General features: G+C 45.9%; 1 protein-coding gene across 2 annotated transcripts; it reads right to left on the bottom strand.

The window, feature by feature from the left end:
• Positions 1-610: 610 nt before the first annotated feature.
• On the bottom strand, positions 611-18,684 carry LOC135823434 (uncharacterized). 2 transcript variants are annotated; one of them, XM_065336288.1, is made up of 14 exons: positions 18,380-18,684; positions 15,322-15,538; positions 13,985-14,137; positions 13,170-13,363; positions 11,877-12,072; positions 11,074-11,301; positions 9,121-9,225; positions 8,639-8,743; positions 6,921-7,121; positions 5,864-5,999; positions 4,554-4,666; positions 3,797-4,037; positions 1,134-1,377; positions 611-1,048 (listed from the first exon to the last, which is right to left on the bottom strand). In XM_065336288.1, the coding sequence occupies exons 2-13, from the start codon at positions 15,511-15,513 to the stop codon at positions 1,238-1,240; spliced, it is 2,004 nt and encodes a 667-aa protein (XP_065192360.1). In that variant the 5' UTR covers positions 15,514-15,538; positions 18,380-18,684; the 3' UTR covers positions 611-1,048; positions 1,134-1,237. The 2 variants fall into 2 exon arrangements, with proteins under 2 accessions (XP_065192360.1, XP_065192361.1); XM_065336289.1 differs by having other exon boundaries at positions 1,117-1,377.
• Positions 18,685-26,348: the final 7,664 nt, after the last annotated feature.

Below are 26,348 nucleotides of genomic sequence, written 5' to 3' on the forward strand. Positions count from 1 at the left end.
AGATTTTGCAGGCCTTTCTCAAGCCATGCAAGGTCAAAAAAGAAGTTGCACCCTAGATTTGAACCCAAGTTGATACACCTGCATGCTGACTGAGGGAGTGATTTCCATTGACCAAGAGACAAAGCAGCTTCTTCTCCAAGGAAACTCTGTAAAGAAGGATTTGAGTTTGCCATGCCATTCCCAAGCGTAGAAACGGTTCCTGCCGAAAACGATGCAGTCATCAGTTCAAAGCCAGCCGACACCCACTGTGTAGTGTACTGCAGAGTAGCCTGAGAGGTACTGCCGTCCGTATCCCGGGGCACGGCTGGTTTGGGAAGCCTGAGACTCAGGCTCTACTCGGATCATCATGAATTTACTTCTGAAGTACAAGTGTCTCGGTGATCAGGAGTTGATGTACTAACGCCATCATTCTTTGATACTATGAACAACAAGACAGCATTTACAAGCTTTGAGACATGAACACTGTCAACAGATGAGCTGAGTTACGCATGCAAAACAAGCCGCGAGATTTCTGTAATTTATAGAGAGAACAGGGATTTCTCCCAATTCAAAAGTCGGAACTTCACCTCCTCGCATTCTCTTATACTCACGCACAAAGCACATTTGCTCCCATGTAATTGGGCTTGCTGCCCGTTTGATTCGGCGAATTAAAATAAATGAAACAACAATGACCTCCTGCCCGAACAGCACACATTCTGGAAACGGAGCAGGGTCAAAAACTTACAATGCATACTCTTGTGGGATAGGGCAATTCTCACGTGCCCACGCCGCGCAGCAAACACTGCCACCACAGCAGTGCACAAGTTCACAACGGCAGCTTTCCAGCAGCGGGAGACTGCACCAGTCAGAAATGTATGCTTGGGAAAAATGTTTGCGTGCAAAGGAACGCTCAAGGCTCATAGACCTCTGTAGGACAGGAGGTCTGGAAACGGGGACTATTTCTGGACAATTTGGAAATATAATTGCTCTCTGCTACAAAGCATCAATGAAACTGTTCAAAGAAATAAAATTACGGTGAACTCGGCGGAGAAAATTGGAACAAGGAAAGAAGAAGAGAAGGGTGAAAAGAAGAGAAGGGTGAAAAGAAGAGAAGGGTGAAAAGAAGAGAAGGGTGAAAAGAAGAGAAGGGTGAAAAGAAGAGAAGGGTGAAAAGCGGAGGGAAGAGACTAGAAACACCTGTAGTTTGCCTCTGATGTACGAATCAAAACCTAGCCAAAGACTCGGTAACTACTAACAGTTAGGCTTGCTGTTCAATGCCAGTACCGTACTCGGTTTCTCCAGTCAGTAGCATGCCGCCTTCAAAGACAAACAACTCCTCAGCCGTGCGCTCACGTGCGGTCACTTCATACGTCGACAGCGCTCTGCTGTTGTCTTCCGCTGTAACAAGATACAATGCACACGCGCACGAAAGAAGCCGGCAGAGTAAAAATCAGCATCCAGCAATGTTTCTAGCAACGCAAGACACCCTAGTACTACACAAACAAAAGATTAATGTTCTTATCATCTGTCCGCAACTTTTGGTGTGGTTACAATCGACTCCTGATATGACAAACACCATTGTGCAGGAGAACTGGTTCTTTTTTGCCGAAGTTCTCCGTTATAACAGAAATGCACTTCCACGGTACAAGCAGCAAGTCATGCCTAGCATGTGGCACATGACTGCACGAGTGCACCTGGCTTACATGTGGTCCATTGTAGTTCGTCATAAGCGAAAATGGTTCGCTACGAAGGGTCCATTTGTCTGGGTGTTCAAACTTGGACATGGACAACGGTTCGCTAAGTTGTATCATGAAATTCACTATATGCGTCGTTATAAGCAGAGTCGAATGTATAATGATTATAATGTAATCTGCCCTTGTGCAAAGATCGCTGTGTTTATCGCAGTTAGGGCACTCCGACTTGGACGCTTTGAGCGGGTTTAGCAATACTTTGTCATCTCCCAGACTTCATTGTGATCGGTTCGACCAGTAACTCTGAGCTCCACAGATAAGATCTGACAGAGATCCAAAACAGCTAGCTGTCCGGTCAGGGGCGCAGCAGGGGTTTTGTTGGAAGTGGTACGACCGAAGGTCGGTGCGGCTGAAGGCCGTGTTGGAGGGGGTCCGGGGACCTCCCCCATGAAATTTTGTAAAAAAGACACAACATCCTGCGTTCTGGGACTGTGCAGTGTGCAGTCGAGTCGAGTACAGTACTCAGTACGACTGCAGATGTATGGCAGATCTACGAGTACGAGTCTAGAAAAAGGTCAAAAATCGGATGCGCATACCGTATTTTTCCGGTTGTAAGTCGACCTTTTACGACTTAAAATAGAAGGAGAAAGGGTGGGGGTCGACTTACAACCGGGATTCGACTTATAACCGGGAACTATCAGAATCTTACAAAAAAAATGACCTGCACTGCATGCACGAGTGCACTATGTGTACACATTTTTCCAGTTTATTGGTCTTTTGAAGGATTGGGATGTTATAACCTCAATTAAGGAATGTTTACATGATTTGTTGATGTGTTAATAGCAGGAAGTGGTTAATAGTGCTTCTTTGGGTGAAAACTTTAAAACGCAGAATTGAGACCTCCGGATACGGGGGTCGACCTATAACCGGGGTCGACTTACAACCGGTAAAATACGGTATGCATCGATGGATCCTGATTTTTTTAGTACGGTTTCGCACGTTCCGGACGGACCACACTTTTCGAAAAGCGGTACGGCCATGGTCGTACCAGTCGTAGCGGGTGCTACACCCCTGCCGGTGATAGAGTAGAGTGTGATTATACGTGAGACTGCATGCTAGGCTGGCCCCCTGCAACCAGTACCTCATGGTTGTACTCGCACAAACTGAATTGCAACTACAGTCATACCTCATTTATCCGGGCGGTCCAGGACCAGGCAGTGCCTGTAACTTTGAAATGTCCGTAAGTCCGAATGATATTCGTTTTATGGTGAAAAAAGGAGGACAAAATGTTCCGAGTTATGACTAACTGTCCACCAACGTAACCAGATCTTATACAGTCCTTGTCAGTTTTGTGCCATTTTGTCGCACTCGCTGACTGTATACGATCTGGTTACGTTGGTGAACAGTTAGTCATAACTCGTAACATTTTGTCCTCCTTTTTTCACCATAATTTAATTGGCTCACCATCCGAGATATTCGTTTTGATGGGGAAAAACCATAGATATGGAGTGCGGCATTACTATTTCCACAAAAGTGACAAAAGAGTAGTAATATGCTCGGACGTCTCTTATCCGGGCACCTTGGGACCGGGCACTGCCCGTATCTCAGATTTTCCCATTATCTCAGGATAACTCATCTACCATGGATCATATCATCTTTGAATAAGTTTATTTGGCAAGTATTGCACATGTTCAGGATTCAAAAGGAACCCATTGATAACAATGTGTGGATTACATAGGTTGGCAGTGAAAAATAGGCACTTCCACCTATGGAAAAAAGTTAAACACTCCCAAATTCGAAGCATTTTTGCCATAGGAACTCAAGCTGAAGGTGCCTGGTAGAGAGACGTGCCCGTATCTGAGGCGTCCGGATAAGAGGCGTTTGAGTGTATTTCCACTGAAACTCTCCCAAAGGGTGTCCGGTAGACCGAAGTGCCCATTCCTTCGAGGTCCGGATAGCCGAGGTATGAGTGTACTAACATCATTTCACTGTGTTGCACCATTCATCCAACGCCAACGTGTCAGAATCAAATAACTTTCTCTACTTTGCACTGATCTCTAAAGGTCTCCTGGCTAGCATCAAGTCAATTTCAAGTTTCAAAAACAAAATAATTCCCGGCCCCTCACCATCTGCGTCCTCGGACTTGGCGGGGTTCCTTCCATTGCGACTGCGCTGATACCGCCGTGGTCCAGGCTTCTTGCACGCGATTATGACAGTCAGCACCGGGAGGATGTAGTGGTCGAAGAAATCCACAAACAAGAAGTCCACCATGTTGGCAAAGCCCTGCATGGGAATGGCGCGGAGGACGATGAAGACGAAGCCGCAGCTGCCGACACTCCACGCCATTATGACGCCGATGGCTCCAAGCTGCACGTACAGGGAGCCAAGCATGCAGACAAACAATGTTAGATGGAGTCATTGCTTCAACGTATACAAGTTTAATTAACTCCACTATGCACACTGCCCCTGCTCTAACTATGCTAACGTTTTGAGCAGCAACGGCTGGCAGTCGCACACCTAAACTCGTAGGTGCAATGAATGGCATACACGACATTAGGCCTAGGCCTAGACGTGACATGCATCTTGTAGCAGCCGTTATTGTATTGAAAAAAAGATTTAGAATTGGCGGAACAGCCTCTTCCAGGCGAATACACTAATGATGGCATGCTCGAGGGAATCGAAGTGCATGTTGAATTGTGACATGTGGCTGTGCCTAAACCAGATTTGACCTTTCAAAGATGAAGTTGAACGAAGGGTTCAAGAACATAACCAGTACGTAACTAAATGCTGGTTAACCCCTTTAGTGCCAAGGGGTGAGAAAAAGTATAACTCAAATTTTCATAGCTCTGTTCAAAGATTTTTAGAGCTCAACAGTCATCTTACCTGATAGAGGAAAACCATCCATGCATCATCTACTGTGTCGGGTAGGCGGATCTCCAAGCACTGGCATAGGTTCTCATAGGTCTGGCGAATAAGATTGGCTTGTCCAAGAATACCTGCAGGCAGCAGCAACAGCAGCAGCAGCAGCAGCAGCAGCAGCAGCAGCAGTAGCAGGACCACCACCAGCAACAGCAGTAGCAGAAACAGCAGCAACAATCCCAAAAGGAGGTCATGTAGATTGGGTTATATGTTGGTCAATTTACTCAATCTGCGGACAGAACTGTTTCGTCCTTTGTGGACTAATCAGCGCAGCATAGAGGAAATGAGGCCGAACCTGGTAGCAATGAAAAATAAAATTTCCAAAGCCAGATTTAAACCAGGCCCGGACGTACCTTGCCAGAGTGCTCAAACTGACAAGTCAGTGAGCTCAAGTCAGTGAGCTCTCTCTTTCTCTATAATTATATAGACAATGCCAAAGGAAACCACTTCATTTACCCACGAATCTTTCTTCACGAATCTTTCTAGCAAAAACCCTAAACACTGGTTTATCAGGCAACGGCCTTGCAGCTTGGGCTACCGCCATTGGAGAATCGGTATCCGTAAATATAGCTATCCATTCTATTTCCCCTGGAATTGGCCACAACAGCTCTTGGAGGTTAACATCACACACTCCAGTCTGTGTTCGGCTGTACTAATAACTCTGTTATGTGTAGGTTATTGCCTCTTGTAAATTGTACTATTTTTGCATTGTTTTTGCTTACTGCCATGGCTGGCTATCGTCCCCCCCCCCCTCCCCCCCCTCCATATTAGCCTATATTCCCTGGCCACGGGAAGGTGAAATAAATATATACAAAAATAAAAATTAATACTGAGTGTTCAGGATGCTAGACTTGGGTTAGATTTCTGGCCAATTTTCTCAAAATCAGAGTTAAGCATTCATCCCAGGTGATACATGTACGGTGTTACGTGACAAGTGCGAGTCCCGCGGTAGTCAATGATTTGCACAGACTCTGCTACCGTCATTCAAGTTAGCCACTGCGGCATGAAGTTCCCCGTCCTTATCTACACACACTAATTCCCACATGCCACACTCACTCACCTACACACAGAAATCCCCACACATCACGCTCCCTCACCCACACAAAGTAATCCCCACATGCCACACTCCCTCACCCACACAAAGTAATCCCCACATGCCACACTCCCTCACCCACACACAGTAATCCCCACATGCCACACTCACCCACACACAGTAATCCCCACATGCCACACTCACCTACACACAGTAATCCCCACATATCGCGCTCACTCACCTACACACAGTAATCCCCACATGCCACACATGCCATGGACCGGGAACACACGGGCCGTGTCGTTGATCTTCCAACGGAACTCGGCGTGTGCTCCGAGGTGATAAAACAGAGTGGCCCCAATGCCAACAACGATTGCCTGTGCATACATCAAAGCAGAAAGAGAACATTTACAGCATGCAATACTTATAGTCTTTCACAGGAAAAGTAAAATGAATGGCACGTGTGACAAACGATTTTCAGCACGCAAGCAGCTATCCATTTCAATGTTTTATTATCCATTTCTGTGTTGAGTGCTAACAAGCAGAAGCAGAGAAGTACAAGCAATGAAAAAATGCAGAGGGGGGGGGGGGGGGGGGGAGCGGGAGGTGGCTAGCGCATAAATGGAGGAGCCATCCTCGCCTGAACAAAGGTCTTGGGGTCAGCAGATAGTCTACGCATCGATGGGAGAGAGAGAGAGAGAGAGAGAGAGAGAGAGAGAGAGAGAGAGAGAGCGAGAGCGAGAGAGAACAAGAGAGAGTGAGAGAGAGAGTGTGTGAGAGAGAGAGGAAGGAAGGGGGGGGGGGGGCAGAACACAGTAGGGCTGAAGAAAAAAGTCTCTCCGACAGCTGCTCCAAGGCCGGGCTTGGAACGATGATACAATTGCTGGTGAAAAGCCAATGTCACTGACGGAGACATGTAGACCACTGGCTGGCTGATCTCGTCAACCTGAACAAGGATCATCCTACTGGTCCTATGGCAATGGCCACCTGTTCCATTTGCAACCATTGTTGTGATCACAACCCGTCAAACAAACTCTCTCTGATTGCCAAGTTTTTTTCCAGCAAATGGCCCGCCCAGCGCTGACACCTTGGACTCAATGTGAACTTCCCTTCTAGGGCCTTTCGGCCCAGGATCGGCACACATATTCTAAGGCCTTATTCCCCTGGGTCTGCACAAATATTCTAAGGCTTTATGCCTCTGGGGTCCGTACACATATTCTAAGGCCTTATGTCCCAGGGGTCGGCACACATATTCTAAGGCTTAACGTCCCGGGGGTTGGTACACATGGGAAACATACCCGTGGAGAGTCAATGTACGGGCACACGCCTGTGATGGCCACCAGTGAACCGAGAATGCAGTTGGCAATCTCGTTGGTGTTGATGAATCGGCTGCGTGACCTGAGCTGCGCGAACAGTGCTATCAGGATGCCGCATATGCCGCCGAAGCAGCCCGAGACCACCATGTTGAGTGCAATGCGTCCCAGAATGGAGTGGTGAACCTGTGACAACACATCAAACGGACAAACAAACAAACAAACAAAGCACTCGCCGAACGGTATAGATTCTGGTTGTACTAATCAGAACACATCACAATGGTCAAGGTTCCGCCACAATCCCACTTACAGCAGTACACCTACCACATCTGGCAGGGCAGGTAGTGGCAAGGATTTCTAAACTGGATTTTTTCATCACACATAATCAGGTACACGACCAACCGGTGGTGGTGGTCCAATCTCATGGAGACGTTTACCAGCTGAGCCGGAGTCGGCCACTGCCCGACAGTACGCACAACGCAATGCAAACTCGCATATCCGCCAAAATTGGGACCAGCCAGAGTGCACATGTGACACTCGAACTTCAGTACAACGTACCTGGGATAGTACATACTATGGGATATAAAGTACTATTTTTACGACCCTGCACTGTACCATACCAGTCATTTGACCTAGGCTATAAAGTACATATTTTACGACTCTTGACGAGGTACGTAATACTGAAGTTTCGTTGTAACTGATACCAAATGTTCACATGGTCTGGACCATACATTGTGCAGTCGGGATGCTGGCCTAAACTTGTGTATCAACGTCTACATTATTTTTAAAAGAGGGTTGGGACATGAGTGATTCAAACATCACCATTCTTGGCAGAAGTGTAGAGCGCATAATGTTCAGCGTGTTTGATCGTGATTTCACAGACTATAGCCATCTTTGTTTGGAATTGGGACACCTGCAACCGTTTAGTTCAACCGCCACCACATACTTTGCTTCAGACTGCTGAAGTGCATCAGGAGGAGGCCCAGGGGCAATCGTAGGATCTGGTGTGTGTGTGTGTGTGTGTGTGTGTGTGTGTGTGTGTGTGTGTGTGTGTGTATGTATACTTCAAACTCCGTATACATACCTGTTAACCATGGACTGCTTCTGGCTAGATTAACTCTTGTGTAATCAATGGCCCGGTGCAAGTGCCGGTGCTATTGAAGCTTTTATCAGATCCACTCTGATTTAGCCACTCACCTAGTAGCAAGTATTACCTTCACTGGGGGCAGGGGTAACTGCAGTTGGATCCCGGGACGGATACCCTGATGCCGTCAATCCTTTTTCTGCACCTTGTCCTCACCCACTTACTGAGGTGTGGTGAGCCCATAAGTGGGGTTATTTTCAAGTCCACCCAGAGTTTTGGGGATTTTAGGGGGTGTCGGCCGTTGGGCGATTCAATAACCAATTGAGTCATCTTTCCAAGATTCCTTTCGAGTCTCTCTCCCCTCTTCCGGGGGGAATCACGTGACCAGTTTTGGCAGTGAGAAACAAGTACAAGTACAGGTGTGTGTGTGTGTGTTTGCATGCATGTGTGTGCGTGTGTGTGGCTCACACATAGTTATGATATGTGAAGCGGCATGGGTTATAGAGACCACGCACGTGGGGCATTTCGAGGGACGGGGAGGGAGAGGGGGGGGGGTTCTCAAGCACCAAAGCCCCCCCCCCCCCCTGCCACCACCCCAGAGGACGCTACTGAACCTTACCTTTCCAGACACGCTCTCCGTCGTACCACAGTTGAACGCAAAGAAGGTCATCCACAGAATCAGCACACCAAGAGCAGCAAACTCCATGTGCTCTCCAGAAGAGTCCTGTACACACATGGACACATGCATGTTGAGTACATTTACCATCAGGAGAGGGTCTTGTTCAGATATTCTCACCTGATCCAAGGGGTAAATCTTCTAAAAAGGATCCAAGTGCATGTTGCGCAGCTGCTGCTGCCTCACCTCTCCCCCCAATACACACACACACACACACACACACACACACACACACACACACACACACACACACACACACACACACACACACACACACACACACACATACACACACACACACACACACACACACACACACACACACACACACACTCACCCCTATGCACACACCCCACCCCCGTACATGCACACAACCACATACTGTACATGCACTGGCTCATTGCAGCGTGGACTAGCAATCTTACTCTGGGGTACATCCAGTCCAGGAAATCATCTTCTTCGTCAATCCGCGTGTCCGCATTTGTATGTCGTGTTTCAACCGAGCTATTGATGGACACACCACCTGCCACCTACACAACAACAATAGCACGTACACGTATACAAAGAAACCCCAGTGTTCAAGACCAACTTCTTCAATACTCCGCCATGCAACATTAAAAGGGATCAGCCTTTCCTCAGCTAAGTCAAGCCTAAAAGAAATACAGAGGTACGAGGTGATTCGTAATTTTTTAACATTGAGTCATTTCTTAACAAATCGGTAAAATATCTCATTGCCAGCGCATGCAAAAAGTCATGTCAAATTTCTTTTTACCATTGCCATTGCCAATGTTCTTACAAGTTCGCCTCCAAAATTGAGACTGATATTCCTTCAGGAAGTGACATTGCAAGAGCTTTCAGTCTGCATGTGCGCGATGTTTACGGTAAAATAGAGTATAAGAGAGTCATAGCCGCTGGTTTCAACCTCCAGTGACAACACATTTAGCTGAAGAGGAAGCATATGATGGCTACATACTGGAAACGACGCCTGGGAAGGAGAAATGTCGGTGTGTTGGCCCTGGTATTGGCCAAACATTGGCAATTACTGAATTTACTCACAGATGTTGATCACAATTGCATATGAAATCAGGGTGATACATCTATTGCTATGCAAGCTTGAATGGCTTGAATTTGGATGAACATATTCTTGATCCAGTCTTTCTGGACCATCCTGGACGCGTAGGGTCTCTTTCGTTTGAAAACTGACTTGAAAATGTGGTGCTAAGGCCTATTTTACCATGATGTTAAGAAATGACCACAACAAATAATATGCAGAAAAATTGCCATTTTCAACTGCCCCCTGCTTCCCAACACCAAGGATTATGTGAATGAACAACCCACCATTGCAATCTAAGGATATCAGTATTACATTTTTAGGGGAAGAAATGGAAAGGTTCGCACCTCGAACCCTACGGAAGGCTATTTTACTTTCGTGTTAAATAATGACGAATCACCTCGTACCCAAGTCAAACCTCACGCATGCACTTCCAAGTAGGCAAACGTTAGAGTTTGCACTTGTTTGTACTAAAACCGTCCGAGGGATTTAGCGACAAGACGCTTCTGACTGTTTCTCACACGCTGACTTACACGGGGACATAATGACCTAGAGTGCAAAACAATCCCTATCGTTTATCACCGAACCTTAGAGAACCATAGTTAGGTACAGTGTGTGTTCGGTACCATGTATTTCATGTACCGAATATGGTGCGCAATCGGGATTCACGCCTGAACTCGAGCATCCAAAGATTTGTCATGCTATACAGTTTGCGAAGATTGCATCAGGATGTGTAGCTATAGAAGTGAATAATAATGATATCAATAGAACACAACCAGTCTAGGTTATCTCTGCCTGAGGAGCTACGGAATCACCTAAGTATTAGACACTGCAAATATATGTATATAGAAACGATCATGACCTGGACCAACATGATTATACATGTACAGTGTTGCTTAATGAAATCCAGTCGCGTCACTTAAGTACGCGCCGAGCCGGTTGCACAGCCGTAGACCTGCAAACACTGGGCTGCGAAATGATGCAAGGCGCAAACTTGAGTGACACGACTGGATTTCATTGAGCAGCACTGCATGTGGTCAAGGATTATGCACCTTGGCATTCTCATCGGTACTACTGCATAACATGTAATTTTAGGTGCATTTAAATAGGTCGCTGACACCGAAATTTAAATTTTAAAATTCGGTGTCAGGGACCTACCGGGTTTCAGGTGTTATGTAGAAGTAGGTGATGAGCATTCTCTTAACCTACAGTGCATACTCTAGTGCCTTTTAGGTGTAATCAAAATTTACGTGCCTGGTTTCTCTACCGAAAATACCGAAATTAAAGTTACACCGAAAATAACGTGTTATACACAGAATACACGTACCACTACGTCGGCTGGTAGATACGCCACGCTGGGTCCGGTCTGCTGTAGCGATGGGTCAGCGCCGGGTGACGGTGTATTCGCACTCAACGTGCTCATTTCCATGGGGCCGCCGCTGGTGCGCGAGCTGCCCTTTGATCCCCGCTTGATGCTAGACCGCGACGCGGCCGAGACACCACTGGCGTTGAAGTTGTTACTGACCCGGTATTCGCCGTGTTCATTGCGTTCAACCTGAAAGAAAAAATGAAAAACAAATGCACGGGTTCGAGTACAGGGCGGGTCAAGAACCACCATTCGGCTTCCGCGGGACGCCACCATCGCATGATCAGGCATCAGATGCAGCCTAAATGGTGAGGGGAGGATAGATCTGATCCACCAACCTAAGGCCAAAGGCGAAAACCCCAAAAACTGAAAGGAAAGCAATGCCAAAAGCGGTTTCAAGAAACTACATCGACGTGCAGCTGATTTTCCACCAGACTTAAAAAAAAACTTCATGTCTTAGTCTAGAGAACATAATGATCTCCACTTCATTTATTTGTGCTCCGCTGACGAGCAAATAGAGTAAACCCGGGGAACAACGTGAATGCATCAACACCCTGAATTTTGAGTCAGTGAAAATCTTAACGATCAAAAAAGGTGCACCTCGCTCTTAAAATCGCTATCATTAAATATATGCTGGGCAATCATTCTACATAACCAAACATCTACACGTCATGATTATATAGAACGAGTGACACGCAGCATAATATTTTACTCATTGGGATTAAAAAAATGTTGTCTTCTCGTCGACTGTTCCCGACTCTTACCTTGGCATTTTTCTTGTTGGCTTTGTGAAGATCTAGCTTGCAGAGGAGAGCCAGAACCAGGCCGCCAAACCCACCAAGCATGTGCACAACGCCGGAGCCGGCAAAGTCGAAGAACACAATGTTGTCGTTGGGCCCCGGGAACGACCGTTGGTAATCAAACTGCCCAGTCTCACGATTCAGTGTGCCATTACAGAACCTAACCAGCAACAACATAATATTACAGTCAACTTGGCTAATAACGACTGCGGATATAACGACAATTCGCGAATAGCGACAGAATTTCCATGCCCAGAGCAAAGTCCCATCCCACTGTACACATATACATGTAATGAGACTTCGGATATAAGGACACTTCGCGAATAAGGACACTTTTCTGATGCCCCGCCGAGTGTCGTTATACGCAAAGTTGCCTGTATGCACAAGTACAGATCAATTGAATAGTGAACACAGCGATTGTCTTGCCGAAAAGTCAACAATTCTCGTTTTTCACAGCTGGTTCAAATCAGTATTAGTACGAAGTCTTTTGTGGTCCACTTTCATTACAATAGCACACACAGAAGTCTCTGCTGTGAGCACAGAACCTCATATGATGGAATACTGGCACGTGCATGTGTGCCCATGCACAAATATGTGTGTGTGTGTGTGTGTGTGTGTGTGTGTGTGTGTGTGTACGCTGGTGCACATGCACAGCCACACAAGCACAGCCACACAAGCACACACACACACACGCGTGCGCACCCCCCCCCCCCCACACACACATGCATATACACCCACCCACACACGCGTACAAGCACGTGCAAACACACACACCCAAACACACACACACACCCAAACAAACACACACACACACACCATTGGACGCCTATCGCCGGAGGCGATGATAGCGATGCTACAGCAGAAGCCATAGCAGCTTGTGCTGGGATTGCACCATTCAACAGCTTGCAAGGCTGAAGAATTGACCGCCACTATTCAGCCTGGTCTACACCACACAGCTATGAAGTGGCTTTTTCTGGCCAGTGAATCCCTACTTTTGGTCTTTTTATTTTTTTTCCCGCACACACATCACACCACATATTCTCGCATGCACTGGCTGTTGGTAACCACCCAGGAGAATGAAAGAAAAGTCAGGAAGAGTCTGAGAAAGAGAAGAAAGACGTGACACACACACACACACACACAGACGCACACACACACACACACACACACACACACACACACACACACACACACACACACACACACACACACACAAACACACACACACACACGCAGTCAGACAGAGCCATACCTTACCTATACGGGGAAAAGGCTCCGACAGGACTCCACAATAAACGTGCTATGAACGGATGGATAAAGGCACTGATCAGGAATGCGTACAGGAACAGCGCCAGCATGCGTAACTTCCGTTTCTCCCCGACAAGCGTGCCGTGAAGAATTGTAGCGGTGTTGCTGGCAAATGTGAACCTGAAGAACCACTCGATGAAGTCCTGCAGTGAAAGCAAGTACACACACCATGTACCATGTATACGCCCGTCGCAAGAGAAGCACGCAAATTGTGCAAATGCACTGGATATGCACCCACAGATTTTCTCTTTATAGCAACGATAGCGGATCTGATTCTGATTGAAACAGATCAAGACAAGCGCCAGATAACTGTCTAATCCACACAGCTGGCGAAGCCATGTGAATCGACCCCCTAATGCACACCTGGTCTACACCACATGCACGCGCGCACACACAAACACACACACACACGCACGCACACACACTGTATACTGCGAAAGGTGTGGAATGCCCTGCTCTGCACTCGGTAAATTGGGAATAGCTTCAGTCAAAATCTAAGTAGAAGATTGATCGGGCGTCAGAGCTGAATTACAGTCAACTTCGCTTATAACGACACTCGGCGGGGCATCAAAAAGGTGTCCTTATTCGCGAAGTGTCGTTATACCCGAAGTCTCATTATATGTATTACAGTTGGATGGGACTTTGCTCTGGGCATGGAAATTCTGTCGTTACTCACGAATTGTCGTTATTTCCGCAGTCATTATTAGCGAAGTTGACTGTGATTGGATGGTTTTTTTGCATAATTTTGAGATGCTCAGTCTTACATTTTCTTCAGCCAAGACTGCTTTATTTGCTCCGGCTGCTCCTGACACGGCGTATCCAAACAGATAGAAGCCAATTGCGCTGGCACAGGTGTCCAGGTACTTGGCCAGGACCACACGGCGAGTGGCCTGGTGGTTATCTGAGACGAATGCAACCTGCACACAGAGATAGCAACGTGGAGTACACACCAAGTACATAAAAACCTGTAACTAAAGACCACCGTGACTAGCGACCAGCCTGCTACTACAGTAAAACCTGTAACTAAAGACCACCGTGACTAGCGACTAGCCTGCTACTACTGGCCACTTTGCCAGGCACGGACTATCTCACATTCATATACGGTTGTGCGGTGCAAACCTCTAACTAAGGACCACCTGCCACTGAAGACCGCTTTCTCTGGCCCCAAGAGGTGGTCGTAAGTCACAGGCTTTACTGTACACACCAAGCACACGGATTGAAACCAAGGTACGGTCAACCTACCCCTTTTAACGCTAACCCCCTTAACGGCATCAATCCTTATAACGATATTTCTTGGTCTGAAGCAAATATTGTTATAAGGGTAAGTTGTCTGTAGTAGGAGGCCGGGAGGGTGGGACTCCCAGGGTTACTGATTGCGTTTTCAAGAAGGATTTCAGCATTTTCAGCTGCCACCCACCCTTACATCACCTGTTCATCATCCTGTCAGCAAAACATGGAATTCAAACATCATCACCATTATTCGACTGAGAGAGAGAGAGAGGAAGGATGTCAGGATTCATTATTTTCAAAATGAAAACAAACACAACCCGCACGCACACCAAACTGTTCATTTCCAAAATGCAGCTGGTAATTGTGGAGGGCCACGTGTGAGGTGAAAATTTGAGTTTGACGCTCTAGAGACAACTAGTCCACACGGTTGAACATTGCCTGAAAGAGACACCACTGCAACGGTACGTTCATTTCCTGGGAGTAACAAACATCATTTATTTATTTATTTATTTCACCTTCCCGTGGCCAGAGAATATAGGCTAATATGGAGGGGGGGGGGGGGGCAGTGGCCATCATGCAACAAGGCATGCCATATACATTTCTAGTACAGGGATCGTTAGCTAGCTTTCCGAACTAACTGCATGGGTGGTAGACAAAGAGCATTTCATTATGAGCCCTGCGGGACAGCCAATAGCAAATTTACATTGATGCACTCGCTCCTGTACTTAGATCGGCTCGGAAACAGCCAAAACGGCTCGGACCACAAAACTAAACTTGGGTTATTTTGGTACTATGAACTTGCAAATGCCACTGAATTGGAAAATTTTACGTGCTAGCAATGGAAAACTTACTTCAGCAAAATTCGACATACCTCGACAAAGAGAAAGCCAGTTTTCATGAAGAATATGAGAATGGAAGCAGAGATGACCCAGGTAGCGCTGGCGTCGGAGTACTTGTCCGAATAGCGGATGCCGTCGGGGCCCTTGAAGATGCTGAACTCTGGGCAGAACTGCGTCTTGTTGAACCCATTCGGGACTAGGAAGACTTCAGGCAGGTCTGCCATCACCAGTTACTGTTCCAATGTAAAACTGCAGCAAATAATGCGAAATAGGACAATATACTGTTTTTCTGGAGTACGTGTACAAGCCGAACTTTAAATACCAGCAACTTACCCCAAAAATGGTCGGTGCTACTTACAGTCCATTTCAAAAATATATACGCATGGTATTTTTGAAATATTTCAAATTTGGCTGGATCTTGTTGATCATTTTTTTCGGAATTTTGCTTAGGTCCTTCCACCTATTACTCTCATATAGATTTTTAGAAGTGATCAGATAACAAATGCCCAATTTCGAAATTTTTATGCACAGCGTGATCACAGATTTTATGTGGCATAGGTGCTGGCCTAACGTTTTTAAAAAAAATCACGCATCTATATTTTTGAAATGGACTGTAGTATACTGAAATGGTCAAATTAACTGTGACAAACAGAGTAGATGTCTGTATTTTGTATAGGGGTGAAACAATTATACCGAATACTCGAGCACTCGCTCGTTTTTTTCCCAAAATAATCGTACTCGGAATAAATCAGAGTTCTCGTTCATACATGGTACATGCATTTACCACAGAAATCAACAGTTTCAGAGCAGCAGGCGGCAGATATTGATGTGCAGACTGCGTGGTGAACATTTGTTCACGAGAGAGCCCAAATGACCCACCAACCAATATACCCAAGAAAAATGACTGCCACTCGGTTCAATCAGGGTTGTATCATGTGATTTTAAGGCCCTTGGTGTGCAATTTATAGGAGATGAAGAATACTCGAATACTCGAATATTGGATCGGAGAAAATCAAAGCACTCGAACTCGGTATCTCAGTGCCAACTTTCACCCCTAATTTTGTAACAAAAATCTGGGTGCGGCTTATACTCCGGAAAATACTGTACACAAGTCTGGGGGAGAAAAATCTGAAGAAGAAAATTGACTGCCACCACCAGGACTCGAGCCGGGGACTCTCGCTTATGGCCATCGATGCTCTACCAGTAAGCAGTTATATACTCGTAGCAATCCTGCTATTGCACACTGTGACAGGCCCTATCAAATTGAACCGTTGACCGTGAAATTTGAATATGGCCATGCCAACACAGATGCAGTGCGAAACAAAGATCCTGAGAAGTGCTTGGTTTCAAGACACACACACACACCTCCATATTCTTATAAGGTACAGGTGAAGAGGTGACTGGATGGAATAATTATCAATAAAATTTCAGTTTTCATTGCGCTGACTGACCAAGACTTGGCGAGGACGTTCACGGCCGCTGCTAAAAGAAATTGCTCTTCGTTTGGGAAGTCGATGCACTCCTCATTGCGCGCTACGGCAGTGTCTGACCTCATCAAGATACCCCCCCCCCCCACACACACACAGGCTTGCTTGACCAGCGAGGAGTCTGATCATCCCGGGGAACAAGCTGTGTGGCCAGGCAGAGGAGGAGAAAGCCATTGCCAATATTGTGCGGAAATTCCCAATCCAAAGTGGCAACAAGCGGTAACATGATGGAGACGCTAGCCAGAAAATAGCTGTTCCAAAATGTCAGAATAACCTGTAGTTTTTCCAAGGAGCTGGAGCTCGTATCGTGGCCAAGTTCTCACACGGCCAAACTCTGAACACTATCCATACCATTATGCATTCACGGTCACACGAAACACTCTGCGGAGACCCGACCGAATGTGCTCCAGCGCCTCCGGAGTGGCAACCAGACAGGCACCAACGCCCTCACCCTCTTTTCCCACTCCGGGGTCCAGAAGGATTCTGATCTTTATGCTGCCTCATCACCCTGTGTCTTCGCTGCCACTTCCACTTCGTTCGCATCGTTTCCAACTTCCAGATTGGCATCTCGAGTTCAACAGCTCATCAGGTGGCAGAGTGGGGTGCACCCTTTAGCACAGCGGTGACCATAGCTTACTGTAGAAATTTACCTCAGTGGACAGCCAGTCGCTGGCGTTCACATAGGATTCCCACGAGACAAGCTTGCCCACAGACAGTCCAATGGAACAGTCTCGCCCGGATATGGGCACAACCGAAGTACAGACATTGGTCACCAGGACCACCGTTTCATTTTCCCAGAAAGAAGTGCAAGAGAAAGTTCCCTTGGGACGTACATTACACCGAGCTCAAAGCATGCGCAATATGGGAAAGTCCCTTTTTGGGGCTGTCATTTTCAGTCTCACTGAGCTCAAAGCTCCCCCTCCCCACACACACACAATCTTTTCACCTCGTGAGCGACGTCAGTAACAATTACTGTAGTACTTTAGATGGTCCCTAATTCAGTAATTGATAAACCTTATAGTTATAGATGAAGAAGTGCACTTGCATCACACTGTGTAGTACTAATGAGAACGCAGCTGTGACTGTAGACTTGCAACCTACTGCTAGCGTGAGTACAAGTAAATCACATCTTCTGACTTCGTGCATTTCTTGCCGGCATACCACCGAGGAATTCGTGGTGGATGTGCCTACGTACCTGTAACAGTCGCAACTAAGCCGCATTGTATTTACAACAACAGTAAAATAACTATACTCATCAGCTGGAGGTAGCGCGCGCCAATTGCGTACAATCATGTACATTGTGGCTATTTCAGCACAAAACCTACATCGCTGGGAAACAGAGAGAGAGGGTGGCCACGCTCCCGATCTTCTTGTTTATAGACGAGGACCAAATCCGAAATAAAATGTCCAACACCGCATCCTGCTTTCTCAGACAAGCAGTACAGACTACAGTTCACTCGGTAGATATCTACAGGGCAGGTGGTGTACAGTTGCGAGCGGTAGGACGTAAGTCAAGCGTTGCCTCCCACCGCTAGGCGCTAGGCGTTTGCAAAGCTTGTTCAAATTTTCCTTTGGCATAGAAACAATTGCAGGACATACGCACCTGTTTTTCAGGACTAGGATCAGCTTCAACCGCCTTGCTGCGAGTACCACCAATGATTACGTTCCCACAGCAGGCAGCACTTGCTGTTCAAGTAACACCTTCTCACCAGGAAACGGCCGTTGCTGCTCGCTTCGAGTTCCCCTTTACTGGAGAGGCCTTCTGCCCCCGCTCTGCTCCGAAAGGTAAATGAAGCCAAGAGAAAAGTGCCGAATTACAGGGAACCGCTTCATTGGACCGAACAATGCTCCAGTCTCCATTGAAACATTACGGCAATGTGAACTAAATAATTGTGCCGTGTATGTAGCGCGTTGTGAAGGGTGCAACACAAAAATGTCAAATCGGAAATTTTCGGAGCCATTCATCATGCTTGTGGCTCTACTGATAATCATGATAATACTGTGTAGACCTACAGCCGAACCCGCTTGCGCGCTGTACACCATGGTACACGTGTGGAGCTAGCTCGCGAGCGAAAATCTACACACGGATACGGCGCCGGAACACAAGACAATGTCATGTCGACAGCTAGCTACAGCCTTGGCCTTGCACTGCATCTCTGAGACTTGCACACCGCTACTACTTGAGTACTTCAGTACTTGGCGCTAGCGCTGTGGCTTGTAGTTGTACTAAGTAACGTTGTAGGTGGTAAGCTGGTGACTGACTACTGAATAATGGTGGGAAGTGCCAGCCGGATTCTTTTTGAAGGATTCGAAGTCGTTCGACAAGCGCACCTGGCAGATGGCAGGCTCGCCGTTGTCCCCACTCACCACTCTGCATGTACATGTACTGTACATGTACATGATTGTATGTTTGTCACCTGCTACTACTAGCTACTGTGAGATTACAAGTTTTACAACAGTTGAAATAATTGAAGTGGAAGACCGTGGTGGACCTGGTGGTAGTGCGGAGAAGGTGATAAAGAGTATGTACCGAAGAAAAAAGTGAATATACATGTATATATTTTTTTGAGACTCTGTCCGCAGATTGAGTATTTTCAGACTCTGATCGATGGAGAGCCAAGGATTAAAATTTAAAGAAAGGACCAAAATGTGTTACAAAGTCATGTTACAATACACATGGTGATTGTTCTGATGTTAGTTCTGATACAGTACATGTAAGTATGAGTCGTCCATTGCTAGTCATTTGTTTGAGCATCCTGAATGTCGTGCTGTGTTTTCAGACGATTGTTTTTGATTGTGTCACGTGTACGCAGTGCTAGATAATTATAATTGCTGAATGTTTTGGAAGCTGTATACATGTACATGTATATTCACACAAAGAAACCCAACCTTTGCAAACAGAAGCAAATTAGATTCACACTTAGGCTGTTAGGTACCTGTAGGTCGTCAAAAACTTTTTAGTTACATGTATGTCCATTGGTTGTCTCTTGTTGTCGCACCACATGTCACACTTGTTGGGTTTTCTCGCACTTGCACCTTTGTGTCATTATTGCTATGTGTATAGATCACGCATTTTCGCTGTATATTTTAGCTATCTTCTTCTTTGCACTGTTTTATCACCTCCTGACTGTACTAACTTACTCCACTGTTCTTGTTCCTCTCCCATTGCCTGTATTTCACCTGATGAGAAGGCTTGAAAGTATACTCTTGTGAAACCAAAAACTTTCAAAATGTTCGTAAAGAGCCGGAAGTGGGTCCTTTTTCGGAGTATTATCGCATTCTTGTCTCAGAGGAATCTGTTACATGACACTAGTAGATCTACCAGTTACATGTATAAGCAAGATCGTTGTGTAGTCAAAAGGTGCAACAGCTACATGTACATGTATAATGCAGGACAATACTGACTGCCGTGATAGTGACATTCAACGACCTGATGTTAAGCTCCATCACGTCTTGTCTTGAGTGCGCTCACCTTCCCCCTTCCCCTTTCTCATGTTATTTATTAAAATATTAGAACCTTCCAAGTTAGTTTGAGAGCTGTTGGTTTGAGCATCCAAGACGTGCATCCGTCGTTGAATGTCAGTATCACGTGACATCGGTCATGCAGGGCTAGCTGTTGCACCTTCTGACTGCACAATAATTAATTTTGCTTCATGATAACAGTGTTTTTAAGTAGTGTTTTTAGTTACTGTTTTATACACCCAATGTTGTAGACAGCAAGCTGTATAACTATTATGCCAATGTCGTGTGATTGTTGTCGATGGTGGTGGGTGGTGGGGGCAAAACTACTTGCGCTCCCGCTATCCCTGGACCCTGAAAGTCCCCAAACGTAGTGGACGCCTGAAAGCCTCTTCAAATCGTCAATATGAATATGATTTTTTTGGCTTTTTTTGGCGTTTTTTTTAAACAATGCAACACAATCATGATTGTGGAAAGGTCACAACAATAAGAGACAAGATCAAAAGGAAAGCTTTACAATAATAATAATTTTAGAATTGCGATCAACAGAACGAGCTGAACCGACATTTTCACAAAGGCTTTATTGTATTCAAAAAACGAGTGGATACGAAGGCAGTGAAGAACATGGAAGAAAGAAAAAAATGTGATATGGAAGAAATGATGAACAAAAAATTGTACTTCGAACTAGTTTTCGCACAACACTCCTCAGGAAGCTACGTTGTACTAATGAAAAACAATCCAGAAAGATACTAATAAAGAGAAATGGAGTGAGAAGAAACAACACCTATGAAAATGATAATCCTAGCACTAAGGTAATAACAGACCTTAGTGCGAGGATTATCATTTTCATAGGTGTTGTTTCTTCTCACTCCATTTCTCTTTATTAGTATCTTTCTGGATTGTTTTTCATTAGTACAACGTAGCTTCCTGAGGAGTGTTGTGCGAAAACTAGTTCGAAGTACAATTTTTTGTTCATCATTTCTTCCATATCACATTTTTTCTTTCTTCCATGTTCTTCACTGCCTTCGTATCCACTCGTTTTTTGAATACAATAAAGCCTTTGTGAAAATGTCGGTTCAGCTCGTTCTGTTGATCGCAATTCTAAAGCTATTGTCGCCTCGACGCCTATTTAAATAATAATAATAATAAAACGTGGCCTGTAAAATGTGAAGTCACTACAATGTACATGGGCATGAAGTATAAAATGGCAGAAAATGCAGGGTGATTTCGTGCAGATGTTAACGTAACAACGTCGTTAGCAACAAGCTTGGCAAGTACTGTATTATATACATGTACATGTACATGTACAGTCATGTACATGTACATGTACATGTACATGTACATGTACATGTACATGTACATGTACAATCATGTACATGTATGTGCACATACATGTAGAAGGAACTTCACAACTCATGCAAGAGTCGTGTTTCTTGGCTGACTCAGTGAAGCAGGCGGAAACTGTCAGATAGCTTAAGAATAAGAGACTAAGGCCTAGACTGAGCGACAAAGGGTAGGACTGCCCGGCCACCAGTCTGGATTGGAAGCGGACGGAAATATCGATTTTCCTCTTCTGTGGTTGGTCGGATCTATTCAGTTCTAGCCGGAGTTCTAAGTTCAACAGCATCCTTGTGTTGAGGGCGATGGCGTTGCTACGGACACGGAAAGTCGTCCAGGCGCTGCTCTTACTTCCAAGACCAGTATTGGTACTAGTAGCATAGTGCTCCATAGTCCATACTCCACAAACACCTGCTCTTTCCAAGTGCTGTAATCATCAAGCTACATTTTAAGCTAATTTGTTCTGACCCACTCGTGATAAACCGTGGATTGACCCCACATGCTCCATTACAAGCTTACCATAAACGTGCCAAGTACACGGCTTGAGGGTGACTGCGTCCGTCCAGCGTCCGCCAAGGGACGATAACTAACTCATAAGAGACAGCGGAAAAAAGCGCTTGTGTTCAACAGATGAACTCTGGCGCTGGTTGAGTACACCATGCAGCTTTGAGTCCTAGTGTGACAACATAACGCTAATTCAAGATTGCTAATTCTACTTCTAGAAATCTGTGATGACGGCGCCTTCTACATGTAGATTCTACAATGTACATGTACATGTATGATGGAATTTACGATAGATACATGTACATGTACGTGTACGTGTACATGTACATGTACATGTACGTGTACGTGTACGTGTACATGTACATGTACATGTACATGTACGTGTACGTGTATATGTACATGTACGTGTTTTTAAATCCTACACTATACTTCAATACATGTACGTGTATTTGGCTCTTACTTTTCATTTCCACTTTCTTTGTTTGAAATTATGTCTGTATAGTGTATAGAGCTTTTTCAAGGACGCCGTTTCCGCCACCGCCGCGGCGCTCACACCGAGATTGTGGTGAACAGGTCGCATGTCAAAACGCATTGAAAGTATGCGACATGTGACAGGTTCGTCTCCACCGTGTACCAGGGCTTGGAGCGATGCTAAAGCTTGTTCTTTTTCGCCCAAGCCATGGAAGGGCTTCCTGGCAACTGCTCCGACTCAACACGAGTGTCGGACGTCAAGTGGAGCGCCATTCTACCTCTTCTTTCAGCTCCACGGAATCCATTCCCATACAAAGTCACCATGAACTGGGCTTCGCCTGTTCACCAGCGATTCAAATATTTCTCGCACGCCGCGCCAAAAAGTGAAAAAAGTTGGTCCAACCTTGAAAAAGCTCAATAGTAGACTACTGTTTACAAGTTCACACCTTCCACTTCTACATGTAAAATCATGTACATTCATCATGTACATTGTATATTCACTTACAATCTATACTTTCCGCGCTAATACATGTACATGTACATGTACATGTAGCTCCCTTACCCAAGTGCCCATCCTCACGACCATCACGGCAATATTTCAGCGCTGAATCAATACCTACTGGCCACCACCACCACCAAACTATGCTTTAGATTGCCAACTCCCACTAAATATGCGTGTTTTTCTTTCTTTCAAAGAACCACTTAATATGCCAAACATGAGATGCAGCTAGGGGAAGCACGCACAACCTGAATCGTGGCAGTGGTGGTGAGGTTTAGGGAACTCCGTCGACCTAGGGTCTCGACTTCAGCGCCACCTAGACGCACCGTCATAAGTAGGCATATGCGGATAATGCCGGCAGAAAAATTGGCAGAATTCGGTGCCTGTTCTGGTAAGTTTCATGCATGTTTGGTATGTGGATAAAGAAATGGAGCAGAATTCGAGGAATTGCCCGCCATACGGTTTGTTTGGTTCTGCCAATTTCACTGCTTTTCGAGCAGAATCTACCACCTTTTCGAGCATTATCCGCCAATGCCTAGTCATAAGTCACCTGATGATTGCGTTGTGCAAGAAACACAGGCTGAGTTGCGACGAACTCCGCAAACCATCTTTGTGCCTTTTATATGTACATGTATACAGGTTTAAACACCAAAGAAATGCCCATAATGACCCTGCACAACATGGAACATGAACCGGCAAAACCTGCATGCAGGTTACATGTATTAGCAGTGTCATTGTACAGTTACAACAATGGAGTCGTGAGAGATTTCACGCCTCCGTGTACATGTTTGATACCTAGATACCATGCCATGTACATGTACGATGACGTTATGGCTGTCACCGACCTGGATCGCCAGGATCGGACTGGCCGGAGGAACACGGAAGTTTCGTTTCCTGAAAGGTTCGAAAAGTTTCGTCCAGCGTCGCATGAGCCACTGCGTGCTGCTTTGTGATCTCACAGTACTCAGTAGGCCCGACTGCATCTTGCATCTTTCCCATTGAATTTCAAGCATGTAATTATACATGTACATGTACATGTGCTCCGGCTTCTTAGGTATTGATCACCGGGCGTTCAATTGCATCAGGGTTCAACCTAGTACATGTGTTGGTTGGTAATACGAAATGTCTGTATCGCAGTTGGTGCGCGCGCTCTGACCCTGATTCCGTGGGCCGATTTAGAACTGCTTTGCTGTTTGCCTGACTTGACTTCACTGCGTTCCGTTCAACCAGTAACACTGAGCTCTGCTAATGAGACCTAAGAAGATCGAACCAGTTGGCTGCTTGGAGAATGAGTAGACTAGAGCCCTCCCGGAACTGAAGTGGAATGTTTTGGAAGGTTGTGAGTGCGTCTCAATCCCTTAACGACATGCGGATGAAGCAAAATTGACGTTCTTCAATGAGCAGGTCCACTACTAAGGACGCTTACGTGCGAAAACGAGTAAAGTGGAGACTCTTTCCTCCTAAAATGGATCAGTTAATCCTGTATTCACGGACGGAGGAACTCCTGGATGAGAGGCCCCATGCCGACCTTAACCAGAGACTAGGAAATGATCGTGTGAGTCGTGCAACCCCCCCCCCCCCAACCCATCAGCAGTCTTTGAAGTGGTGATTGTGAACTGGAGGCGCCATCGAGCCTGAACAACTATGCCCTGTTTTGATGATACAAAGAATAGGGACCAGGGCATGCATCAATACCAAGCTCTTGGGCCTAGTTCAGTGGATCTCTGGATGGAAAACAATGCTTCGGATGCAGCCATGCACTGGACATGACGATCGCCTGTTGCTGGGAAGCCCTGCATGCACTGGAGACATGTATTGGAAAGCTAAAGGTCACAAGATGTCCCAGCGCTGCAAATAGAAGGTGCCACTGCACAACCAAGATCACCAGCAGGGAGTCGTAAAAACACCACTCTCTTATCACCGATAATCAATATGAGGTAAGCACATAACAGTACTACGACCAATGACTCACGAGCCTGCTGCGAATGCATGCCACGTACACTGCAATGCTAGGCGACATTGCAGACTGGAAAAATTCACCCCAGAGAGGCTGGAGTAGTATTACACTACTCCCTGATAGTGCTCATTCACGTAGCATCCTCGATCTATTGACAGATTGGGCTCGCTAGCATTTTTTTCTAGTATGCCTATAGTGCGTTTCAAAGTATAGACCTCTGGACTCTTCCGAATAATTCAAATTTGGTTTCAGCTTTTTGAGAATTTTCTTCGGAATTTGCTCAGGCAGCTCCCGCAATGTTTCTCGTATAAATTTCTAACCGATAGATTGGATAACAAACGCCCAATTTCGGAAGGTTTTTGCACAAAGTGATCACAGATTTGATGTGGTACAGCTGCTGGCCTAATGGGTTTTTGAAACCAGAGGTCTGGACTTTTGAAACGTACTATAGCCTTATGCTAGGAAAACATGCTAACGAACCCACTAAATGTCTCATAACTACATGTAGTAACTTATAGCCTATAGGTCCTTTTTCCTTTTACATAATTATGGTCTCTTTCTTCATAATCTGAGAAGTACGTGTACATGTGGATCCTCGAGGGGAAGCACTGGGAGGTCAAGTGCTTGAGTGAAATGTTTGATAGCACACGATGTACAATGTACAGAATGCATGCTCATGCTGATGATTATGAGAGCTAAAGGTTCACACAGGTATCGGCGGAACGTCTTACTACAGTACATTGACATGGCAACAACTGCTGTATGTGGCATGGTAGCCTTGGTATGCAAGCCCCCACTTACCAGCTTACTGGCAACTGTAGAGTGTAGTGTAGTGTAGTGTAGTGTAGTGTAGTGTAGTGTGGTGTAGTGTAGTGTAGTGTAGTGTGGTGTGGTGTGGTGTAGTGTAGTGCAGTGTAGTGTAGTGTAGTGTAGTGTAGTGTAGTGTAGTGTAGTGTAGTGTAGTGTAGTGTAGTGTAGTGTAGTGTAGTCTGTCCCCGGGGAAAATTGCAATTCCGCGGCCGCGTTTTTTTCCGCGTTTTTTGCGATTTTTTAAAAGACCGCGTTTTCCGCGATTTTCCCGCGTTTTTTTTACTTTTTTGTTGCACTACATGTACACGTACACACAGTGCACTGTTCGGTCAGCAACGTCTCATCGTGGCGGTAGTCCGCAGGCCAAAGGGTTGAACTGTGTCTAAAAAAAATTTTCGTTCCCCCCGGGGTGGTACCAAGTTTCGTTGGCATGTACCGATTGTTGTAAACCACCAGTTCTCAATTGGGAAAGGCCTTCGCGCTTATGGCATTGTATTCGTTGAAATGTTGTATTTCGACTCCGCCGTACCGCTG

Source organism: Sycon ciliatum, chromosome 8 (assembly GCF_964019385.1).
Source record: "Sycon ciliatum chromosome 8, ocSycCili1.1, whole genome shotgun sequence".
Taxonomy (NCBI): domain Eukaryota; kingdom Metazoa; phylum Porifera; class Calcarea; order Leucosolenida; family Sycettidae; genus Sycon; species Sycon ciliatum.